Source organism: Diceros bicornis, chromosome 26 (genome assembly GCF_020826845.1).
Source record: "Diceros bicornis minor isolate mBicDic1 chromosome 26, mDicBic1.mat.cur, whole genome shotgun sequence".
NCBI classification, from domain to species: domain Eukaryota; kingdom Metazoa; phylum Chordata; class Mammalia; order Perissodactyla; family Rhinocerotidae; genus Diceros; species Diceros bicornis.
The window spans coordinates 32178714-32197900 of record NC_080765.1 but is presented as its reverse complement, the minus strand read 5'-3'; the positions used below and the strand labels follow the sequence as shown (position 1 = coordinate 32197900).

The following is a 19187-nucleotide window of genomic DNA, read 5'->3' as shown; positions in this document are numbered from 1 at the left end:
CTCAGGTGGGTTCCTACTCAGGTTGAGGTAGAGGCTCCTGGCGATTAGAGGGGAGGGTTACTGTGAATCTACTGACAAAAGTCATGGCTGCCCTTTCTTGGTTCTGTACATCAGGCACTGTGCTGAGAGACCCCCCCAAAGTGTCCTCTAGGCAGGTAGATTTCAAGTTAGACTGAGCCCCTATGCTTGCTCCTAGCAGTGTCTGACATACAAAGGGTGTGCAGTCAAGGGTTGAGGGATGAATGAATAAAGAAATTTGGGGGGGTGGGTAGAAATAAAGAGCTGTGAAGAGCCTACCGACACGCAAATAAATAATATTTCCTCTTCTGGGAAACTCTTCCCTTGAGTGGGCAAGTCTCTGGATGGCTTCTTATTGCCCCCGGAAGACTTCAGTTGAAGACAGAGATCTGTTTCCGGAAGGGATATCATGAATATGTTATGAGAGAGAACCCAGGACCGGTAATTCTTAGAAATGGGATCCCAAGTAGAGGCCTGTCTTCCTGGTAGGGTGTCCAGGGCAAGGGTGAGGGGGGCAGTTGGCTGCAATCAGATTGAGCTGGACATAGAGTAATATCTGGGGCACTTGACAGGGGCCAGGGTCTAAACTCCTTGTAGGGTTCTAAAAGTTTCCAGAAACAAACAACCCTAGCAAGTCCAGTGTGTCAAGGTTGGGGGGACCACACCCAGATCAGGAGAGAGCTTGCCTGGCTTGAAGCAGGACTTACCTTGGGTGAGAACACAGAGCGTTCCTCCTCCTCTGACCAGCTGTGGGAATGCAAGCCTGCTGTGGACCGTCCTTTTATTGCAATTTCTCACCCAGGTGGCCCTCTGTGATTGGTGCTGAAGTATGCCTGGAGCTAATCTCCCAGGCACATGCTAGTCTTGTGGGATGTAGATAAGATAAACGATTAACTGCAAAGGATGGTGAAAGAAAGGGCCTTTGTCACCTCCTGTCCCCAATGTAAACCCTTCCAGCAGTCTCCCCTTCATACAAATACTTCTCTATAAACAATAGCAGTGTGTACTGAATGCCGAACACCCTGGGCACTGCCGAGTGCCATGCACCCATTCCTTCTCACGTGGAATCCTTATAATAAATCAATGAAGCTGGTGCCATATTTATTACTAGGAAGCAAACATTAATCAAAAGGAAGCTTAACACCCAAAGGGGAGTGGAGAGAAAACAAACATGCATTTGTTTGCAAAATGGATTTCCAATCGTACCTTGTGTTCCTAGATAATCACCTTAGAACACTTCTGCTTCTGTCTGGACGCCACTCAGCTTGGAGCCAGTTATAAGGCATAAATAAGCAAGAGGGGATGAGTGCTTCCCATTTTTGGCCCATAGCATCTACCCAACTTCAGATACTCAATGTTGAGGAGTCTGGAAGGGCCAATTGGGTGATGGTGAATCATGGAATAGCAAAGGAGAGACAAGACCCTTGGACAAAATAAACGTCAGAATTCTGATACGTGGGCTACCCTAGAGATTGGAATGTATGGAACTGAGGTCGTACCTCTTCGACTTTTAAACGCCAGGCTTAGACCTGGCTTTCATGGCATGGTAGACATCATGGAGTTGATAAAAGAGTCAAAGTTTTGCAGAACAAGTGGCCATTGATTCTTCTGTGTTACTCGGGACTCTTTAAGGAGCCAAGGTTCCTGGGGGTGGGAAGCATGGGGGTTCTGGCAATGGTAACACCTTCCAGCAGAACCTTAACCTGGACAAAGAAAAGGTGCTACAAGCGACTCTCTCTATTCTTAGTGCATTTGGAGAAAAATCTCCTAAATGTGGAACTTATAACGATTACAAATGCAGGATTTCGAAATTCATCTGGGCCCACAAAATAGCCCACTGATCCATTAATTTTGGCTGGGTACTCACCCTAGTCTACCCAATGGCCACTCTCAACCTTTTCTGTCCTTTTAAACAGTCTCTGCAGCCATCACTACCCACTTACTCTCCCGCCTTTCTCCCATTCTCAGCAGGTGCCTTGCATCCTACTTTAAGAAAATTTAGACCACCACACCTAACCTCACTAACCTTTGTGTCTCCTTCCCTTATAGACATATAAACATCCACCTCCATCCTCCACTTCCTCCCCCAACTTCTGATAAGGTGATCTTCCTCCTTTGCAAAGTAAGTTCCTCCATCCCTCTTCTGACTTCCCCATTCCAGTCTGAACCACGTCACTAAAACTCCCCTGCTAAGGTCATCTCATGGGCAAGTCCACTGGGCAGTTTTTCGGGCCTCTTGTCAATGCATTTTTTTTGCTGCTTCCTGCAGGCACACTGCATTTCCTCGACTCGCCTGTACACTATTGTCTTGATTCTCTTGGGTACTCATGATCTATCGCTATCATCATCATGCTTCTCTTCCTCCCGCTGTCCCTGAGAATGCTGATAGGTCCCATTGTACCTGTCACTCCATATACTCTGCCTGGGAGGTGTCAAGTTTACGGTTTTGAGTACCATCCCCAGGCTGGTAAGTTTCAAATCTGTATCTCCATCCCTGACTACTCCCTTGAACTGCAGGTCCATTTACCCAGTTGTCTGCTGGACCGCTCTGCTTGGGCTGAGATGCTCGAGGCACCTTGAACTCAGCAGGTCCAAGTCTGAACTCACCAATCCCTCTACATCTCTCCCTCCTCACTGCATCATCTATCTTAATTAACGGCCCCCAAGCTGGAAACCTGGTTCCTTCCTTTCCCCCTCAGCCTCGCATTTCCAATAATCACCAAATCTTGCCACTCAACCTTTCAAATATTTCTTGAATCTATCCTTCTTTCTTCATCCCCACTCCACCACCCCTAATTCAAGGCATCATAATCTCTTACGAGGGTGGTGTCAACAGCTTCCTAATGGGTCTCCCTGCTTTCATTCTTGTCCCCTTTGATTCTGCTATCTCCCCTGCAGCCAGATGCCACAGTATCATCTCTCAGCATTATCCCCCACTCCTGGCACTCTGTGCTTCCCGGGATCTGACCCTGTCCACAGCTCCTACCTCCTTCTACAGCTTCTCTCTCACACATCATATGCTCCACCCAATCTGTGGTTCCCTGAACTCTTCTCACCTCCAAACCTTTGCGTATCCTATTCCCTTTGCCTGGATTGCCCAGCCTCTTACTACTTATCATTTAGGTTCACCTCTTCCAGGAAGGCTTGCCTAAACACCAGCTGGCTGGTGCTTCTCTTCTCTGCTCCTCTGCCTCTCTGGGCTGATTCCAATCACACTCAACTGCCCGCCAACTTATCTGTCTCCCTCTGAAGGCTGTAAGATCTTTGTGGACAGGGATCCTGTCTTTGCAGTTCTAATTAGCATTTAGTAAGTACTTGTTGAGTAAACAAATGGAACAAATCACAATATGCATGCTTCAGACCCTCTCCTGTGAGTAATGCCTTAAATGTATGGCTGTCCAAGACTTAGTTAAACCTTGGTGGAAAGACCCAAGATCCTGCCTCAGGGCCTTTGCACTTGCTGTTCCCACTGCCTGTAATATTCTTCCTCAGATAACGCCCCCGGTTCATGGTTCATTCTCTTACTTCTCTCAGTCTCTGCTCATCAGAGAGACCTTCCCTGACCATCCTATCTAAAAGAACACCCCCATTGCTCTAGTCTTCTTTGTTTTTTTCCCCCAAAGTGCTGACCACTACCTGACATATCACATAGTTATTGTTTAAATGTATCCCCCTTTTAAACATAAGCTCCTTACCAGCATGAGCTCTGTTTTGATCACTTGCTGTTTCTTCAGTGCCAGTAAAAGTGCCTGGCATTGAATTTGTGCTCAAAATATCTGTTGAATATTGAGCTGAAAAACTAACCAATAGAAAACAAGAAAGGAAAAGAAAAACCAAAGGAACAGAGGGACAAAAGGGTTAATTCTTATGTGCTTTCTTTTCCATGGCTTTTGTTTTTCTTTTTCTTTATGTTCTGTTGTAATTGAATCAAAGTATAGATGAATCTGCACACGGTCCAGGGCTCACCTGACCATGGACAGGCCGGGCTCAGCACCGCGGTCCTCCTACGTAAAGCTCTTACATAAAGGCAGCGGGCATGGGGATTTGGCATGTGTCTGCGTGTGATAAGAGGTCCCTTGACTCAAGATACGCTGTCCCCACAGCCCGTTTGCTGATACACACGTGTGGCTTTCCCTGGGGTCACAAGGGTCTAATCACATGACAGGGCCTTGGTCTTTCTGGAAAACCACAGCTGGAGTCCAGGGAAGCAGCTGGTGTCAGGGCACACTTTTCCCTTGGCATCGGCTTCCTCTGGCCCACTTGGAAAGAAGTCCAGAGACTCTTGAGTATCTGGGTCTCCTGGACCCAGCTGCCTCTTGGTTTCTGGTTGCGCCTCCAAGGAGCCTCCTGGAGGGCCAGCCCCCTTGCAAAGCATCCCCTCCAGCCCCGCTGCTGCTGTGGCTCTGTAAACAGGAATGCATCTTCTGCACTGAGAGGGAGAAGGAGGGAGAATGGAGGCAGAGGGTCCCTAGGTTGTGTCGGGTACATCACGTCTATGGATCATGAGACTCCTGAAGGCAGGGACTGTATCTGCTGATTCACTAGTGTTTCCCCAGCACCTAGCACCGTGCCTGGCGCATACTGGGTGCTCAAATAGATGTTTCTGGAAAACTGAATGAACCCTCTGAGGGCATCCTTATTATCCCGATTGTACAGAAGCAGCTGCCCCATTATACCCTCCATTTCTGCAATGCCTGACCCCCTTGTAATCAGGTGTTCAACTTCTCCCTCCCCCACCAGACCTTAAGCTCCAGGAGGGCAGGGATTGTGTCTGACTTGTTCACAGCTGTATCCCCAGCAGCTAGCACAGTGCCGGGTACATAGTAGGGGCTCAGAAAACATTTTTTTTTTTTGCAGGGAAAGAGTTGCCCTAAGCTAACATCTGTTGCCAGTCTTCCTCCTTTTTCTTCCTCCCCCCACCCAAAATCCCAGTACATAGTTGTAAATTCTTCTAATTCTTCTATGTGAGCCACCGCCACAGCATGGCTACTGACAGATGAGTGGTGTGGTTCTGGGCCGCCAAAGCAGAGCACACTGAACTTTAACTGCTAGGCCATCAGGGCTGGCTCAGAAAATATTTCTTGAATAAATGAATGAATGGTTGGATGGATGGATAAAGCTCAGAGACATCATGTATTTTATCTATGGTCACACAGCAGAACTAGAGTTCAATTCAGTCTCTCTGACCAGACCCGTGAACTCCATGAGGACAGGAATGGAGTCTAGTTGTTCTTACTCCGGAATCCTCAGCACCACGCACAGTACCTACATATAGTAGGTGCTCAATAAATACTTGTCAAATGAATGAATGACTTCAAAGACAGAGCTTTTAAGATTATTATTATTTTGCCACCCTCTTTAAGGAGACAGGGGCCTCATGTCCAGACACATCACCAGTCCCATTTTGAGAGTAGGCAGCATTTGGAGACACACGCTGGTTTTTGATCGTGAAGATTAAAGGAGAGAGAACAGGAGCAGGCTGACTGAAGTGTGTGCTTCCTTCTCTGAGGCTGGAGCACCAGCGTGCATCACCTCTGCAGCCAGCAGGAAGTGAGTTGGTAGCCACAGAGGGCAGGGTTTCCCACCGACACTCACTGAGACGTCAGGGTCAAGATGGCCGACAGAAGCAAAGGCAGCCAGACCTTCAGGAGCCCTGAAAAAAAAGCAATCACAGGGCTGCTGCTGGCACTGATGTGCCTTTGTGCAAAACTATCAGAAGATGCCTCCTCTAGACTGACCTATTAGGAAAGGATACCCTTTCTGGGTTGATTGGTTAGAAAAAGGAAGCTTTCTCTTTATCTGCCCTGAAAACCAATTAGAAAAAGATGCCCACCTTGGGTGGAAAAATAGAAAAAGTTGCGCTGCCAGGTGGACCAATTTGAAAAAGGCAGGCTTTCCTCAAGCACTACGCTTGGTATCCCCTCAAAAGGGCACTCTTGTGCAGTGCCAAACCTACTCAACCATCCTTGGTGATCTTGGGGGATATTCACAGAGGGTAAGCCTCTTATGAACACCTTGACTCTCTGGCTCCAAGCTCAGGTTGAACTAGCTCAGGTCAAACACGAGGTTGATGTAAAAATCCCCTCGGATCTAGGTGCCAGGAGCCAAGAAGGACAACAGTTACATGGATTCACTTTTCATCCAAATTTTCAGGCAATTCAGAGGCCATGCAAGTCAAGGGCCATTAAAAGGCTCCTAGTTCCCAGCCTTTACAGTCAGAGAAGCAGAGTAGCAGAGAAACAGGGTTTCATGCTTGTCTGTGTTTATGCTGGCACTAAGCATGGTGCACACAGTAGCACTCAACATATACTTGCCACCTGTTGAATGAATCCTGAAAAAGGTATTAGAGATGAGCCATGAAGCTTCAGGAGGTGCCCAAGGTGCAGATCTAGAGTGTGTACAGGTTTGTAACAGGTGTGTATATGTCTGTACATACGTGCAACTCCAGCTGTCTGTGCATCTGTGTGTGCAGATATGAATGCATGCATGTGACCTGGTGTGTGTGTGCAAACATGTCTGGATGATGTACGTTCTTGCGTGCCTGTTGTGTGCCTGTGTCTGTGTGCACGCGTGCACTATGGTGGGACAGCATGGGTATACGTGCACACGTACAGCCCCAGGTCTGGGCGTTTCCATAGATGCTGGGCTCAGGCCCAGCAGGCCAGGCACTCCAGCATATTCTGGGCCCATGGATAAAAGCCCCAGAGGAAGGTTCTGGTGCAGGTCCCTCCCAAAGACAACTTGAACTTACCCAAGCTGCTGCAAGCAGCCTTCGAGACTGTGGCCTGGACAGCTGCAGAGGGAAAGAGAAAGATCAGTCCAAGGAAAAGACATGCCGTTGGCAAGGAGCCTGGGAGAAGCTCCTTCTTTCTGCAGCCAGAGTGGTCTTTTTGAAACCCCAATCCGATCATGTCATTCCCCTGCTTTGGACTCTTCAAGGGTCTCCCAACTGCTGTCAGGAGCAAGGCCCAAAACCTTAACAAGAACTACATGTTAATTACATCCCAATTGAAAACAAAAAGAGCTACAGGGCCTCACATAGTCTGGCCCGCCTGCATCAGCTCACCCCACACTGACCTCCTCCTCCTTCCAGCCTGCCTGGCCTTCTCTCAGCTCCTCTAACAGGCTGGGCTCCCCCCAACCACAGGCCCTTTGCCCATGCTGTACCTTCTGCCTAGGATTCCCTCCCCCGCTCTCCCTGACCCCTCTTAGTTAATCCCTCCTCAATTTCCAAATCTCAGCTCCATTCTTCCCCAATCCTCCTCTGGTCCCTCTGTTGTAAGAGCTCAGAGTTCCTAATATATATATGCGTGTATATATGTATACATACACATATACAGTCACGGCTGCATAATGACGTTTCGGTCAACAACGGACCTCACATATGACAGTGGTCCTGGAAGATTAGTACCATCTAGCCTAGGTGTGTAGTAGGCTGTGCCATCTAGGTTTGTGTAAGTACACTCTATGATGTTCGCATAATGCCAAAATCTCCTGATGACACATTTCTCAGAACGTATCCCCGTCGTTAAGTAAAGCATGATTGTATGTAATTATTTGAATGATGTCTCCTCCACTGGTCCATAAGCTCCATGTGACCAGGGCCTGTATCAGTTTTTGCTCATCATTAGATCCCCAACCACCGGCACAGGGCCTGGCACACAGTAGGCAGAAGAACATAATGAGAACTGGTAAAAGGAAGGCAGCTTAGAGTCTACCTTGACCCCACAGAATTCACTTGCTCCAGTTCTTCAGATCCCAATAAGATCTCAAGTGCCAGGTTCTGTCATCCCTCCCCATCCCCAGAGAACATTCCTCGCAGGAACGTGGGGGAAGGAGTGTTCTCCTCTTACCTTTCCGTGAGATGGGACCCAAGTTTAGGACACGGGTTTGGTCTATGCTGCCCCCACTGCGGACTCTGGTCCCGGAGCAGGGCTGCAGGGAGAGGGCGACAAACAAACCCTTCGGTGAGGGAGGCTGAATGTGGTCCTGCCATGGGGAGTGGGCCACACTCCTCATGGGAGCATCCTCCTGCCTCCCATGCTGGGGCCTGAGGATGATAGAGGCAGCAGTTGTTATGAGGTCTAGATACCTGGGTTCACGTCCCAGCTCACCATTGGTCAGATGTACGATCTTAGGAGAGTCATGGAAGTTCTCTGAGCCTCTCTCCCCATAGAGAAAAAGAGGCTAGTGAAAAAGCTCCCTTACAGAGCTGCTGTGAAGTATTAAAACGTTAACACACATAAGTTGCACAGAGTGCTTAAAAATATGGCTTCTATTATCATAACACAAGCTTGCAGATAAGCTAGAGCGTTTACCAGCCTGCTGCCCTGCCCTGATCCCACCTGGTTTCCCAGCAGCTTAGGGCTCCTGCCTGGCCACGCCCACCTCATCTTACGGCTCATTCTATCCCTGTACCAAAGGAGATACACAGCAGAAATACTTGAGTTTTTTCTTTTATACCTTGTGGCCAAATGTCTTTGGTTATGGGGGGTGGTGTGTGGCCAGCAGGCTGAGGGAGGGGAGCCGACTTACTGGTTTGCACTTTTCATTCACGGTGTCGCAGAGATATATTTCACAGTGCAGGTAGACCAGGTCGTAGTTTCCAGCAAAACGGAACATCTGGACTGAAAACCGGGCCTGAGGGGACTCCCCGTTCTCCAACACTCGGATGGTCGAGTCCTCGGTGCGCGGACACCTGCAAGGGTTATGTCACATAAGGCGGTTGGTTAGGCAAACTGCCTGGAGCCAGACTTCCTGGTTTCAAATCTCACTGCACTACCTATTAGCTGTGTGACCCTAGGCAACTTACTTAATCTCTCTGTGCCTCAGTTTCCCTATCTGTATACAAGGAATAATAATTGTAAGCCACATCACAAGATACTTGTGATAATTAAATGAGTTAAGTTTTCAGATTGCTTATTACAGTATATGGCACACAGCAGGTGCTACATATATGTGATGCTAAAGTAAAAATGCCATCAGCACAGAGTTGAAATTATCCTCAAGTTAGCACTTGCTGATTTCCCAGGAAACGGCATTCAGGAAGCATTAGCTACCATTTATTGGCACTCCACTCCAGTACTATTGCCTGGTACTAATCTCAACAATGGAAACTTCTAAGTGCTGAGGGCCACTGACCAATTGGAGCATGTGTGTCCATCCACATGCATACAGAATTGTACCGAAAAACACGAAAAGAAACTCAAAATTGCAAACGCAGAGACTCACGTGTGTGCTGGGCTGGATCAGGACACACAGGCACTCTGGACAGGCAAATTGGGTGCCCTCTCTGCTGTTTCACACTATCCGCTCAGAATTGATTTCGAGAAGGGGCTGAATGCTGATGCATAGAGGAACTGAGAAGGGAACTTCTGGGGGTGGTGGTCACGCTCTGCTCTGTGTCTCCCACAATTCAGATCTGACTCCAAAAGTGCAAACTCCACTTGGCAAAATAAAACCTGTGAGGTTAAGTGGCCCCACCTTGTGAAAGGCAGAGAGAGTGGCTTCTGGCATGGTCGTTGGCAGCCCCATGCACTCAACTCGAGCAGGGCATCCGTGTCCCCTCCAGCCACTCCCAGGGTCTCGCCAGCTTGTCCCCTCCTTTCACGTCCTGTGATATTCTGGCACCTTCCTAGACTGGTTGTCCTCAACCTAGCTCCCACACATGCCCAGACAGAAAAACACAGGCACACCCACCATTTCTTCCTGCTCCTTTTTTAAAACTTTCCAAGCTTTCCACTACGTACATGCTATACTTTTATACTCAGAAAAGAAAAAAAGCTTGAAAATCCCTGCACAGTAGGTATTATTTACACCTATTTCACATATGAGAACATGAAATATCCAGAGAGATGAGCTGACGTGTCTCAGAACCAAAAACAAGCCAAGTCAAGATTTGAACCCAAATTTCCATGATGCCCCAATCAAGGTCACGCCGTTTTCCAAATTTTCCAGTTCTTTTTTTCGTTACCTAGAAACCATCCTCCTGAATGTTTTCCTGTGTTTCCCAACATCTGTATTATGATTATTTACTTACTATTTTTCTTCAAATCTACTTACATTTTTACTGAACTACCTCTATTTTGAGAATTATCTTCAGATCATGACCACAAATAGCAAACCAGTACCACTTGCCATAAATAAAACATGACCAGACAAATAAACACAAAGTAAAACAGTGCTATTAAATTTTAGTTAGAGGCCCTAAAACAGACTTTGGCTTTCTTTGTGTTGCAAGGGGAGGTTAGCAAATAACGGAGAGGTGTGAAGGTCAGATGAACAGCCAGCTGAGACTTTCCCCTTGATGGAACCAGGCAGGTTCTAAGACAACTGAAACAGGAGTGGCCACCGTCTCTCTCGGGGAGCTTTCTCCGACTGCGCTACAAAATTGCAAATGTCGCTCTCCTTTCCTGGCTTCCAGGTTTTCCTACAGCCTCTTTACCACTAACACGCCATAGATTTCACTTTTAACTGTCCGTCTCCTCCCCTAGAATGTCAGCTGTACGAAGGTACGGATTTTCATCCCTTCTGTTCACTGTGTTTTTCACAAGCCTGGCACACAGTAAGCTTCCAAAAACATCTGTTCAATTGATGAATGAAAACGTGAACTCCTTTCTCACGATGTGGCTCACAGGTCTCGAATGCCTGGAGTGAAAAGCAGCACACCTGTGCCCTCCCTGTTTCACCTGGCCCTTGGCTGATTGTGCCTCCAGATCACTCCTCTCAGCCAGCTGCCAGCCTTCCTCCTGCCCTGCGCATGCCTTTCCATCAGATTTATTACCCTTTTCTGAATCCTAGACCCCCTTGGTTATCTGGTAAAGCCCATGCATTCCGCTTCAAAAATAATGTTTTAAATGCATAAGATTTAAAAAAAAAAATTGTAACAGATGTTAACTAGGCTTATTGTGGTGATCATTTCACAATATATACAAATATCAAATATTATGTTGTACACCTGAAACTAACATACGTCAATTATATTAAAAATTTAATGCATAAAATATGTAAGATTAGAAAGGAAACCAATTAAATTGAAGCATGGTTCTCAAAATATGAAAACATTTGATGTATGTATTATATATTTCATACCTATTATATATAAATATATGTATTTACAAGTATATATATTTGATAATGTGTTAAATAATATAAGATCTAGTAGAAATTTCAATACTATAGTAACTAAAAAGTATTGATGAGTGTAAATGTTTTCACGTGTCCCGCTATTACTTCTGTGGTTTGGTGCCTGTATTCATAGTGGACGGCAGTGCTGAACTGTAGCTAGAGGTTAATGAATATCAAGATGTACTTGTCCTCCGCCCAAGTCCAAAGACTCCCCGAATTCCACCCATGGGCCTTACTTGTCCTGGATGATGAAGTATTTCAAGGGGTCTGTGGCATTGCTGCTGGGCGTGGCGTAGCAGTTGGTCATCAGCAGTGCGAATCGAGACACGTCGCCCCCATCCAGGATGATGCCCACGTAGAGAAAGGCGTCGGTGGACAGGGTCACTGAGGAGCCTTCGTAAGGCTGCGTGAAGGCAGGGTTCCGGAAGAGCGCCATCCGCACAGTGAACACGCCCGTCCCGCCCACGCTGATGTTTAGGGAGCTGTGGGAGGAGAGGGACTGGTGAGAGAACCAGAGCTGAGAACAGCAACAGATGGCCCCCTCTTTCTGGTCTGCATTCCTGGGCAGTCCCTGGCAGGTATTTGCATTTTTATCCAGAAGGAGGACTGGAACCCACCAACTATTGCTTTACACACTGCAATGAGCACACACGGGTCCCCTCGAGATCTTGTTGGAATGCGGGTTCTGGTTCGGGAGGTTTGGGGTGGGGCTCAAGGTTCTGTATTTCCAACAAGTTCCCAGGTGATGCTGCTGCTGCTGATACGCAGACCACATTTTTTATAACATCTCCACCCCCTCACTTGGTGGCCCTTGCCTTCAAGAAGTGCAGCAAACAAGTTCCCAAGGCACTCACCTAGATTCCTTCTTTGGTCTCAACCCGGACCAGTTAAAAGGGATGGGCTATGAGTTCCACCGGCCTAAGTCAGAGTCTGGCCCCACTTACAGGAGAAGATTAGAGTTTTTTAAATGGGTTATTTTTAACTACATTGAAAACAGCCACACTGGTGTAGACTTCACGGGATGATTCAATAAAGGACATTGTTAAGACTGATGCCCCAGGAAATAAGGTGCATGAGAAATATTCAGTAACACGGAAGTCCACTTTACAGAACTAGGTTATTGTTTGGACTCAGAATTGAACTGGGGCAAGATTTCCAGCTCAAACCAGAGAGAGATTTGCAAACAAATGTGTTGCTCCCTGGAGTCTACCAGGCCTGGGACATGGCCACACTGCTCCAGGGCACTGCCTGGCCAGATGATGCTCCAGCCAAAGGCAGACAATGAGCAGCCTTCCTTCCCAAAGTCAGCCATGCACCCTCATCAGTGCCTAGGGCCCTTCCTCGAGTCTGGTTGGCCCAGAGAACATGTAACCACGGGAAAGCTTCAAGGTGAAGGTCATGGTCGAGTGGCAGCTCTCCGCCTGACGGCTTGGGTTTGAATCCCAGTTCTGCCACTTAGTAGACTCTGCAACTTTTGGCAAAGTTATTCAACCTTCTCTGAGCCTCAATTTCCACATCTGTATAACGGGAACAATAATAATAATAATAATACCTACACTTCCCAGGGCACTCTACGATTTCAATGAGATGTTCCATGTAGAACACTTAGCACAATGTCTGACGTACAGTCAACTCCTGATAAACGCTTGTTATAATTACAATTATAATTTTTTCCAACATCAGCATCATTGGTGACTCATCCTATTCAGAGATTTTCACTTCTATTTAGCAAGGATCCTTTTATTTTTTTAAATAATAAAACCTCACGTGGCACCCAATATGGATGGAACTTCTCTGGTTCACTCCTCAGGCATCCCCAAGGCACCCCTTAAAGACCCTCAAACTCCAAGAAGCATAATTTGTAAAGCCCTCTTTAATCAAACTCCTTCTATTTACAGACAGGGAAGGAAACTGAGATCCAAGTATGGCATATGATTTGCTCCAAATCCCACAGCAGGTCTGGGCTGAGAGCCCTCCGACCTTCCCTCTGGTCCAACCACCCTGCCCCTCCAATAAGCCAGAAACCCTAATATTTGATTCACATCTGCAGAGCACTGTTGTGCTTCTAGGAAAGGCAGTACAAGTATTGCTAAACCCATTTCACAGATGAGAAGACTGATACCCAGAGTGGGGCTATCAACTTCCCAAAGCCATCTGGGTAGTATGTGACAGAGCCTGGATTTGAATCCAGGCTCCAGACTTTCTAGCTGGGCTCCTTCGTTGGGCAACACTGCTTGCCAGCCCCCCCACCCAGCTCCTTATGGGTGGCAGTCGACAGGGAATCTGAGGGCCTGGTGGTTAAGGGGTTGTGGGGTGGAGCCGGCCAGTGGTGCTGGGGACCCTCTCTGGCCGCACCTGACCATTGGATGCAGGGAGGTCTGCAGGCTGACTTTCATGTCCAGGGGGTAGGAGCACGCAAAGTTGATTTTGATGTTGACGTCACGGATGATGATCTCATCTGCCAGGTAGAGGGTGTTGCTGTACTTGGCATGGGTTTCATTCCTCTGTGTTGGGGGGATGGGAGAAAGGGGCATGAGAATCTGAGCAGGACTCAAAACCAAAGGAGTTTTCTCCAGCCACCTGGGAGCTGGCCTCCCAGCTTCCACAATCAAAAGTCACAACAGTGGCCATTTATGAGCACGCGTCATGTGTTGGGCTCTGAGCTAAACGTTCCTCCTGCATCGTTGCATTAGTCTCTTCAATGACCCTAAGAGGCAGGGCTACCACCTCCCTGCCTGGTGATGAGGAGACGGAGATTCAGAGAAACTGAGTAACTCTGAATGACTCGCCCACAGCACGCGGGATCTAATAAGCCTGAGTTCTTCGCATTACCCCATGCTTCCTCTCCCCAACACTAAAAAGTCTAAAAACCACATGCAGACTCATCATTAATGGTGGAATTTCAAACGCTGTGCTGAACAAATGACAATTAATTTCTTTCTTCCTTTCTTTTGTCTTCTTTCCTTTTCTTTTGGGGGATGAGGGAGGTGGAAGGAAGCAGTGCATCACTCATACAAATACTGACTCCCAGTCCCTTTCGAGGAGACTTCTGTAGGCAAGATTCTGATTCTCCAAATACCAGTGATGCTGACCCTGCCTCCCAGGACCACCAGAGACAAGCAGACCTGCTTCTGAACCCAGTGTTGATACCTACTGGCTTAGAACCCTCACTGCTCTGTCTAGCCCAACTGTTCCCATCTGTAAAATGGGGAACTATCATCATGGATGGTCCTCTTTACTTGAAGCTAATGTCTATTGAACACTTCTTATGTGCCAGTCACTGTCCTAATCACTTCACACACATTAACTCATTTAACCCTCTTAACAACCCAACAAAGTAGCTACTATTATTATACCATTTTACAGTGGAAGAAACTGAGGCACAGCCAGGCTAAATGACTCACCCAAACTCAAACAACTAGTAAATGGTGGAGCTGGGGCTTGAACCAGGCAGTGCTCTGACCCTGTCCCACACTGTCCAGGACGTACCGTCATCAGTGTCCCACAGGGGCCTTCCCTGGTCGGGGTCACCACAGACATCCAGTCCCTGTCGCCCCTCTCAGCGAAGCCCGAGCACTGGCTGTCACGCAGGTACATGTAGATCTTCTCAAAGCCCAGGCTCTTCAGCTGGCACTTGCTCAGGGACAATTTGATGTCATTGGGCCCACACTCCAGCCTGCGGTCCAGGAGGGAGAGATCTGAAATGGGCAGGGAAGGCAGGATTGGAGGCCTGTGACCACAATTTGGGGGGTCCACCATATCCCCAGGGCCCAGGCCCAGCTGGTCGGGCTTGCCACCAGTTAGGGGTACTCGGTCTGATCTCGCTATGGTCTCTCCTCTCAGAGTGACAGAAACACAAAATTGGATTCCAAGCATCACTGGATGGATCCAAGTGACAAACCGTCAGCCCCATCTTACTCTAAGTGTGGGCTGTATGTGAAAAACAGTATTATTTTTGGGTGGTTCACTGCCCCAGTATTAAATAACATTGAATCCTAGTAAAACAAAACAAAACAACAAACAAACAAAAAATAAGTTAACTGCAATTTCTTTCCATCTTTTCTTCAACAAGGAGACAGTCCTCACTAGCTGCTCATGTTTTTAACGCCATATATTGCTAACTCCCCTTTTAAAAGAGCAGAGTGCGGACTTCAGGCTAAGTGTTTGGGGGCACGCAACAGCATCCAGCTGGATGTTTCTTTAACTTTTTTACTAAAGTATTACACAGCTGCTGGAATCTAATAACTTTCTTTCACTGTATTCAGGTTTACTGTTAGCTTCTAACTAAAGTAAGTGTTACTTGCCACAGATAGACGCAGTGGTCACCATCAATGTCCCAAGTTTACTTAAAAGAAGAAGGATTCCATGAATTTGAAGAAAAACAAGTTAATAAAAATTACAGTATGGGTAGAACTTACATAAAGCAAAATTGTAAAATTGGTACTTGGATGTGACCAAAATCATGACTGAAGTTTGGGAAAGACTAGTCTGCATCAATCATTGTACATATGGGGAAACTGAGGCTTAGAGATGGCCAGGGCCCTGCTCAGGGTCCTCAGCTGGTCAGTAGGGGGCCCAGCCCGAGAAACCACGACTGCTGGCCAGTCCTGTTCTTGTGCTGCAGGAATATGGCTCTGGTAGCCTTTGGCATACAGGTGGCAGCCACCTGTGTATCCACTGTGGTGCGGGGGCCTCAGAAAGAAGGCTATGTGTGAGGAGGTCCCCCAAGCTCTGGGAGCTTTGAGGTCAACTAAGGAGAGACTCTGGGAGCCCAGACAGCTTCTTGCTGGCTTTAATGGTGACCACCTTTTCACTTAGATTGGATGATAGGCATCTCCTGGGCCATCCCCACATGCCCCCAATTCACACACAAGAATGTGTTCCTCCCTCAGTGGCTGACATTTCTCAGCACCTCGCCTCCTGCCCCTTGGCCTCACCAGTGATGTTGAAGTCCTGTTTGCACTGGCAGTGCCATCTGCCATTAGCTGATTTGCAGTCTTCATCTACACTGCACTCATCACACGTCCCCTCCACCGACCTGGGATCTGCAGGGTCACAGACACAGAGAGTCAGCAAGGATGTACCCCAGTCCCCCTCGGTGCCCTTCCAGGCCTGGAGTGGGGGTGGGGGGACATGCCCGCTCACCTGTGCAGTACGCCAGATGGCACTCTGGGGGCGCCGTCAGGTTGTAGACGTAGTAGCCGCCGGGACAGGCCTTCACCTGGACGGGCGCGTCCCACAGGCAGCAGTGGCCGCTCCAGTGTGCGCAAGCCGAGCGGCTCACGATGCCGTCGTCGCTGGACGGGTGCGTGCCGTTGAGCCACATGGGCGCGGCCGTGTTGCAGCGCAGGGTGGGCACGCAGGTCTCGGGCATGCGCGCGCCGCCCTGCCCCAAGAAGCGGTACCAGCCGCTCAGGTGGGAGTCGCAGGTGTAGCCCGTCCCGTACTCGGTGCTGCGCCAGTACTCGTCCAGGATGCTGTGTTCCTGGCACGGATCGACGCACACGAGCGCATTGCCCTTGCGCACGCAGTCCAGCCCTGGCTCGCAGGAGCCCGGCAAGCACTCACAGTGCCGCCCGTCCCCCAAGTAGCCCGCGGGGCACACGCACGAGTAGGTGCCTTTGCTGTTGACGCAGGCGGCCAGGGCGTGGCAGCCGCTGAGCCCCGGCTCCGCGCACTCGTCCACGTCGATGCAGCCGAGGCCGGGCGTCAGGCGGAAGCCGTCGAGGCAGAGGCACGTGTAGGAGCCCAGCGTGTTCACGCAGCTGCTGTTGGCCGAGCAGTTGTGGGTCGCAGGAGTGGCGCATTCATCCAGGTCCGCGCACACTAAGCCGTCGCCAGTGAAACCCTCCTGGCAGGAGCACGTTGTGGCCACTCCGTCCACCAGGCAGGTGGCGTTGCTGTGACACTCAGAGCAGCTTCCTGCGGACAGAAGAGCCCAGTCTCAGAGCGGGGGCAGCTGGGCCAATGATCACGCCAAGACTTCTTCCATGTCTCTTAGGGTACCCTTGTTCTTTAAGACTTAGTCCCTAGCAGATCCCCTCCAAAACAAATAAACAAAACTCCCCTGATGATGCCTAAACTTCCACCATTCGTTCTTGTGTGTTAAGCATTGCCTTCAAGCTGTTCCTTCTTTTAAAATATCCACATTCCCACAACCAGAGGAATAATGCAGAGTTCTTGACACTTTGGGTAGGATTCAGGTGAACCTGTTGCCACTTCCCCGTCTTTGCACATTTTATGCCTTTTGCCCAGATCTCCTTCCCTGCCTCCCCTCTGAAGACTTCCCCAGCTCTACCTAGCAGTGGCAGCCACATGTGTGCTCCTCTGTGACAGTAACAATAAAGATAATGAGCTGTCATTTAATAAGAACTTACTGTATGCCAGACACTGGGATACACACTTTTGATTTATTATCTCGTTGAATCCTCCCCAATGGCCCTGTGGGATCACTTTTGTATTTACCCTTACTTTAAAGATGAGGAAACTGATGTTCAGAATATTTAAGTCACTTGCTCCATTGGTAAGCAGCAGAGCTAGGACACAAACCCAGGTGGCAGGACCACAGAATGTGCACACTTAACTGTGACAACACAATGGTATTTATTGTGTGCCAAAGTACTCCAGCACAGGGGAGGCGCTCAGCTCCCTTCTCCAGGGAGAAGCTGAAAGCAGAATGAGGGCAATGTGCCACTGTTGGAATGACCTCTTAAGTGTGAAAGGGGAAGTATTTGGGAGCCACCTGGGTGTGTTCAAATCTCCTGTGTGGTTCAGGGTGTTCCTGACCTTCCAGTAGAGTGCCAGGGAGCTTTAGTGATGTTCTAGACTCTTGGCTCTCAACGTGTGGTCCAAGGACCAGAGCATCAGCATCATCTGGGAGCGTGTTAGGAATGCAGAGTCTCAGGCCACACTCCAGACTTATTGAATGAGAATCTTTGTTTTAGCAAGATTCTCAGGTGAGTCCTCTGTACATTAAAGTATAAGAAATGGATTTAGAATAAAGACTATGCAAATCCAAAGCATAATAGGAGAGGGACCAGACCTCCTCTGTTAAGGGCTGCATTGCTACACGCACATGCGTGCACACACACACACACACACACACAGACACACACACCACTTACTTGCTTCCGAGAAGTCAGTTTTTGCAGCTATAATGACCCAGGCGGTCACCACCACCATGACCATCCGCATCGAGGTCAGAGAGCAAAGCCACCCCATCTTTTCTGCTCTTCACAGCTAATTCTGGTCCAGGGAAGACTTCCCGAAAGACAAGGACAGGTTGGCCCCTTGGAGTTTCCTCCTTGTCCCTGAAGTCCTGCAAACAGAGATGGATGGGAGAAATGCATGACCTGACCCTCTACCCCATGGTTGGGAGGAGAGCCTTGGATGTGCACTGCACAACACCAGGAGACGCCATTTATATGAACTACAAAAAGTGTGCAGTGCTGTGGCCCTTGCTTTGGTGGAGTTTTCCCCTCTGTGGCCCCACCCTTATTCCCACCCACATCCCAGCCTCGGCTCCCCAAGTCTCCTTGCATTTGGAAGACGTGTCTCTCATTTGGAGCAGGAAGCAGGAAGATAGGGTACTGTTCTGGACTCACCACCTTATTGGAGACAGCTTTGGGTTTTAACAGCCAACTCCTGATGTCCTGCTGGGAAAACTTCAACTTGATCAGATCCATTTATTCATTCAACAAGCATTTATTGAGTAGCTACCATATGCCAAACAGGGAGCTACACACCAAGGAAAACAATGAACAGGACAGACAAGGTCCCTGAGTTCATGCAACTCACATATTGTAAAGAAGTGGCTTTGAGATAACTCAAGAGTCGATTAACCTTTACAATGCATTTTAATGTTTCCAGAGTTGTCACTTACTATTTCACTCAGTTGTTGAATACTACCCCAATTTTTACAGCAGCAAAATAGGGCAGCACGGTGGTTGAGTGTGTGGGACCTGGAGCCGGCAACCAGGATGCAAAGGCCAATTCACACTAACAGTGTGACATTGGACAAGGTATTTCAATTCGCTAAGAGT

At 48.4% G+C, this 19187-nt stretch overlaps 1 protein-coding gene across 2 annotated transcripts; it reads right to left on the bottom strand.

The window, feature by feature from the left end:
- Nucleotides 1-5609: 5609 nt before the first annotated feature.
- Nucleotides 5610-18366, bottom strand: UMOD (uromodulin). 2 transcript variants are annotated; one of them, XM_058570583.1, is made up of 11 exons: nucleotides 18270-18333; nucleotides 16291-17067; nucleotides 16083-16190; nucleotides 14635-14843; nucleotides 13501-13649; nucleotides 12356-12496; nucleotides 11382-11627; nucleotides 8554-8716; nucleotides 7872-7953; nucleotides 6770-6811; nucleotides 5610-5671 (listed from the first exon to the last, which is right to left on the bottom strand). In XM_058570583.1, exons 1-11 carry the CDS (start codon nucleotides 18331-18333, stop codon nucleotides 5610-5612), a joined length of 2043 nt encoding a protein of 680 aa, XP_058426566.1. The 2 variants fall into 2 exon arrangements, with proteins under 2 accessions (XP_058426566.1, XP_058426567.1); XM_058570584.1 differs by lacking the exon at nucleotides 12356-12496 and having other exon boundaries at nucleotides 18270-18366.
- Nucleotides 18367-19187: the final 821 nt, after the last annotated feature.

Bases quoted from the DNA above. Each gene is read 5' to 3' on its own strand.
- UMOD (XM_058570583.1), bottom strand. From the start codon at position 18,333: ATGGTCATGGTGGTGGTGACCGCCTGGGTCATTATAGCTGCAAAAACT. The intron at 6,812-7,871 runs GTAAGAGGAGAA...TTCCCTCTGCAG, and splicing joins GGGTCCCATCTCACGGAAAG to CTGTCCAGGCCACAGTCTCG. The intron at 5,672-6,769 runs GTAAGTTCAAGT...CTTTTTTTTCAG, and splicing joins GGCTGCTTGCAGCAGCTTGG to GGCTCCTGAAGGTCTGGCTG.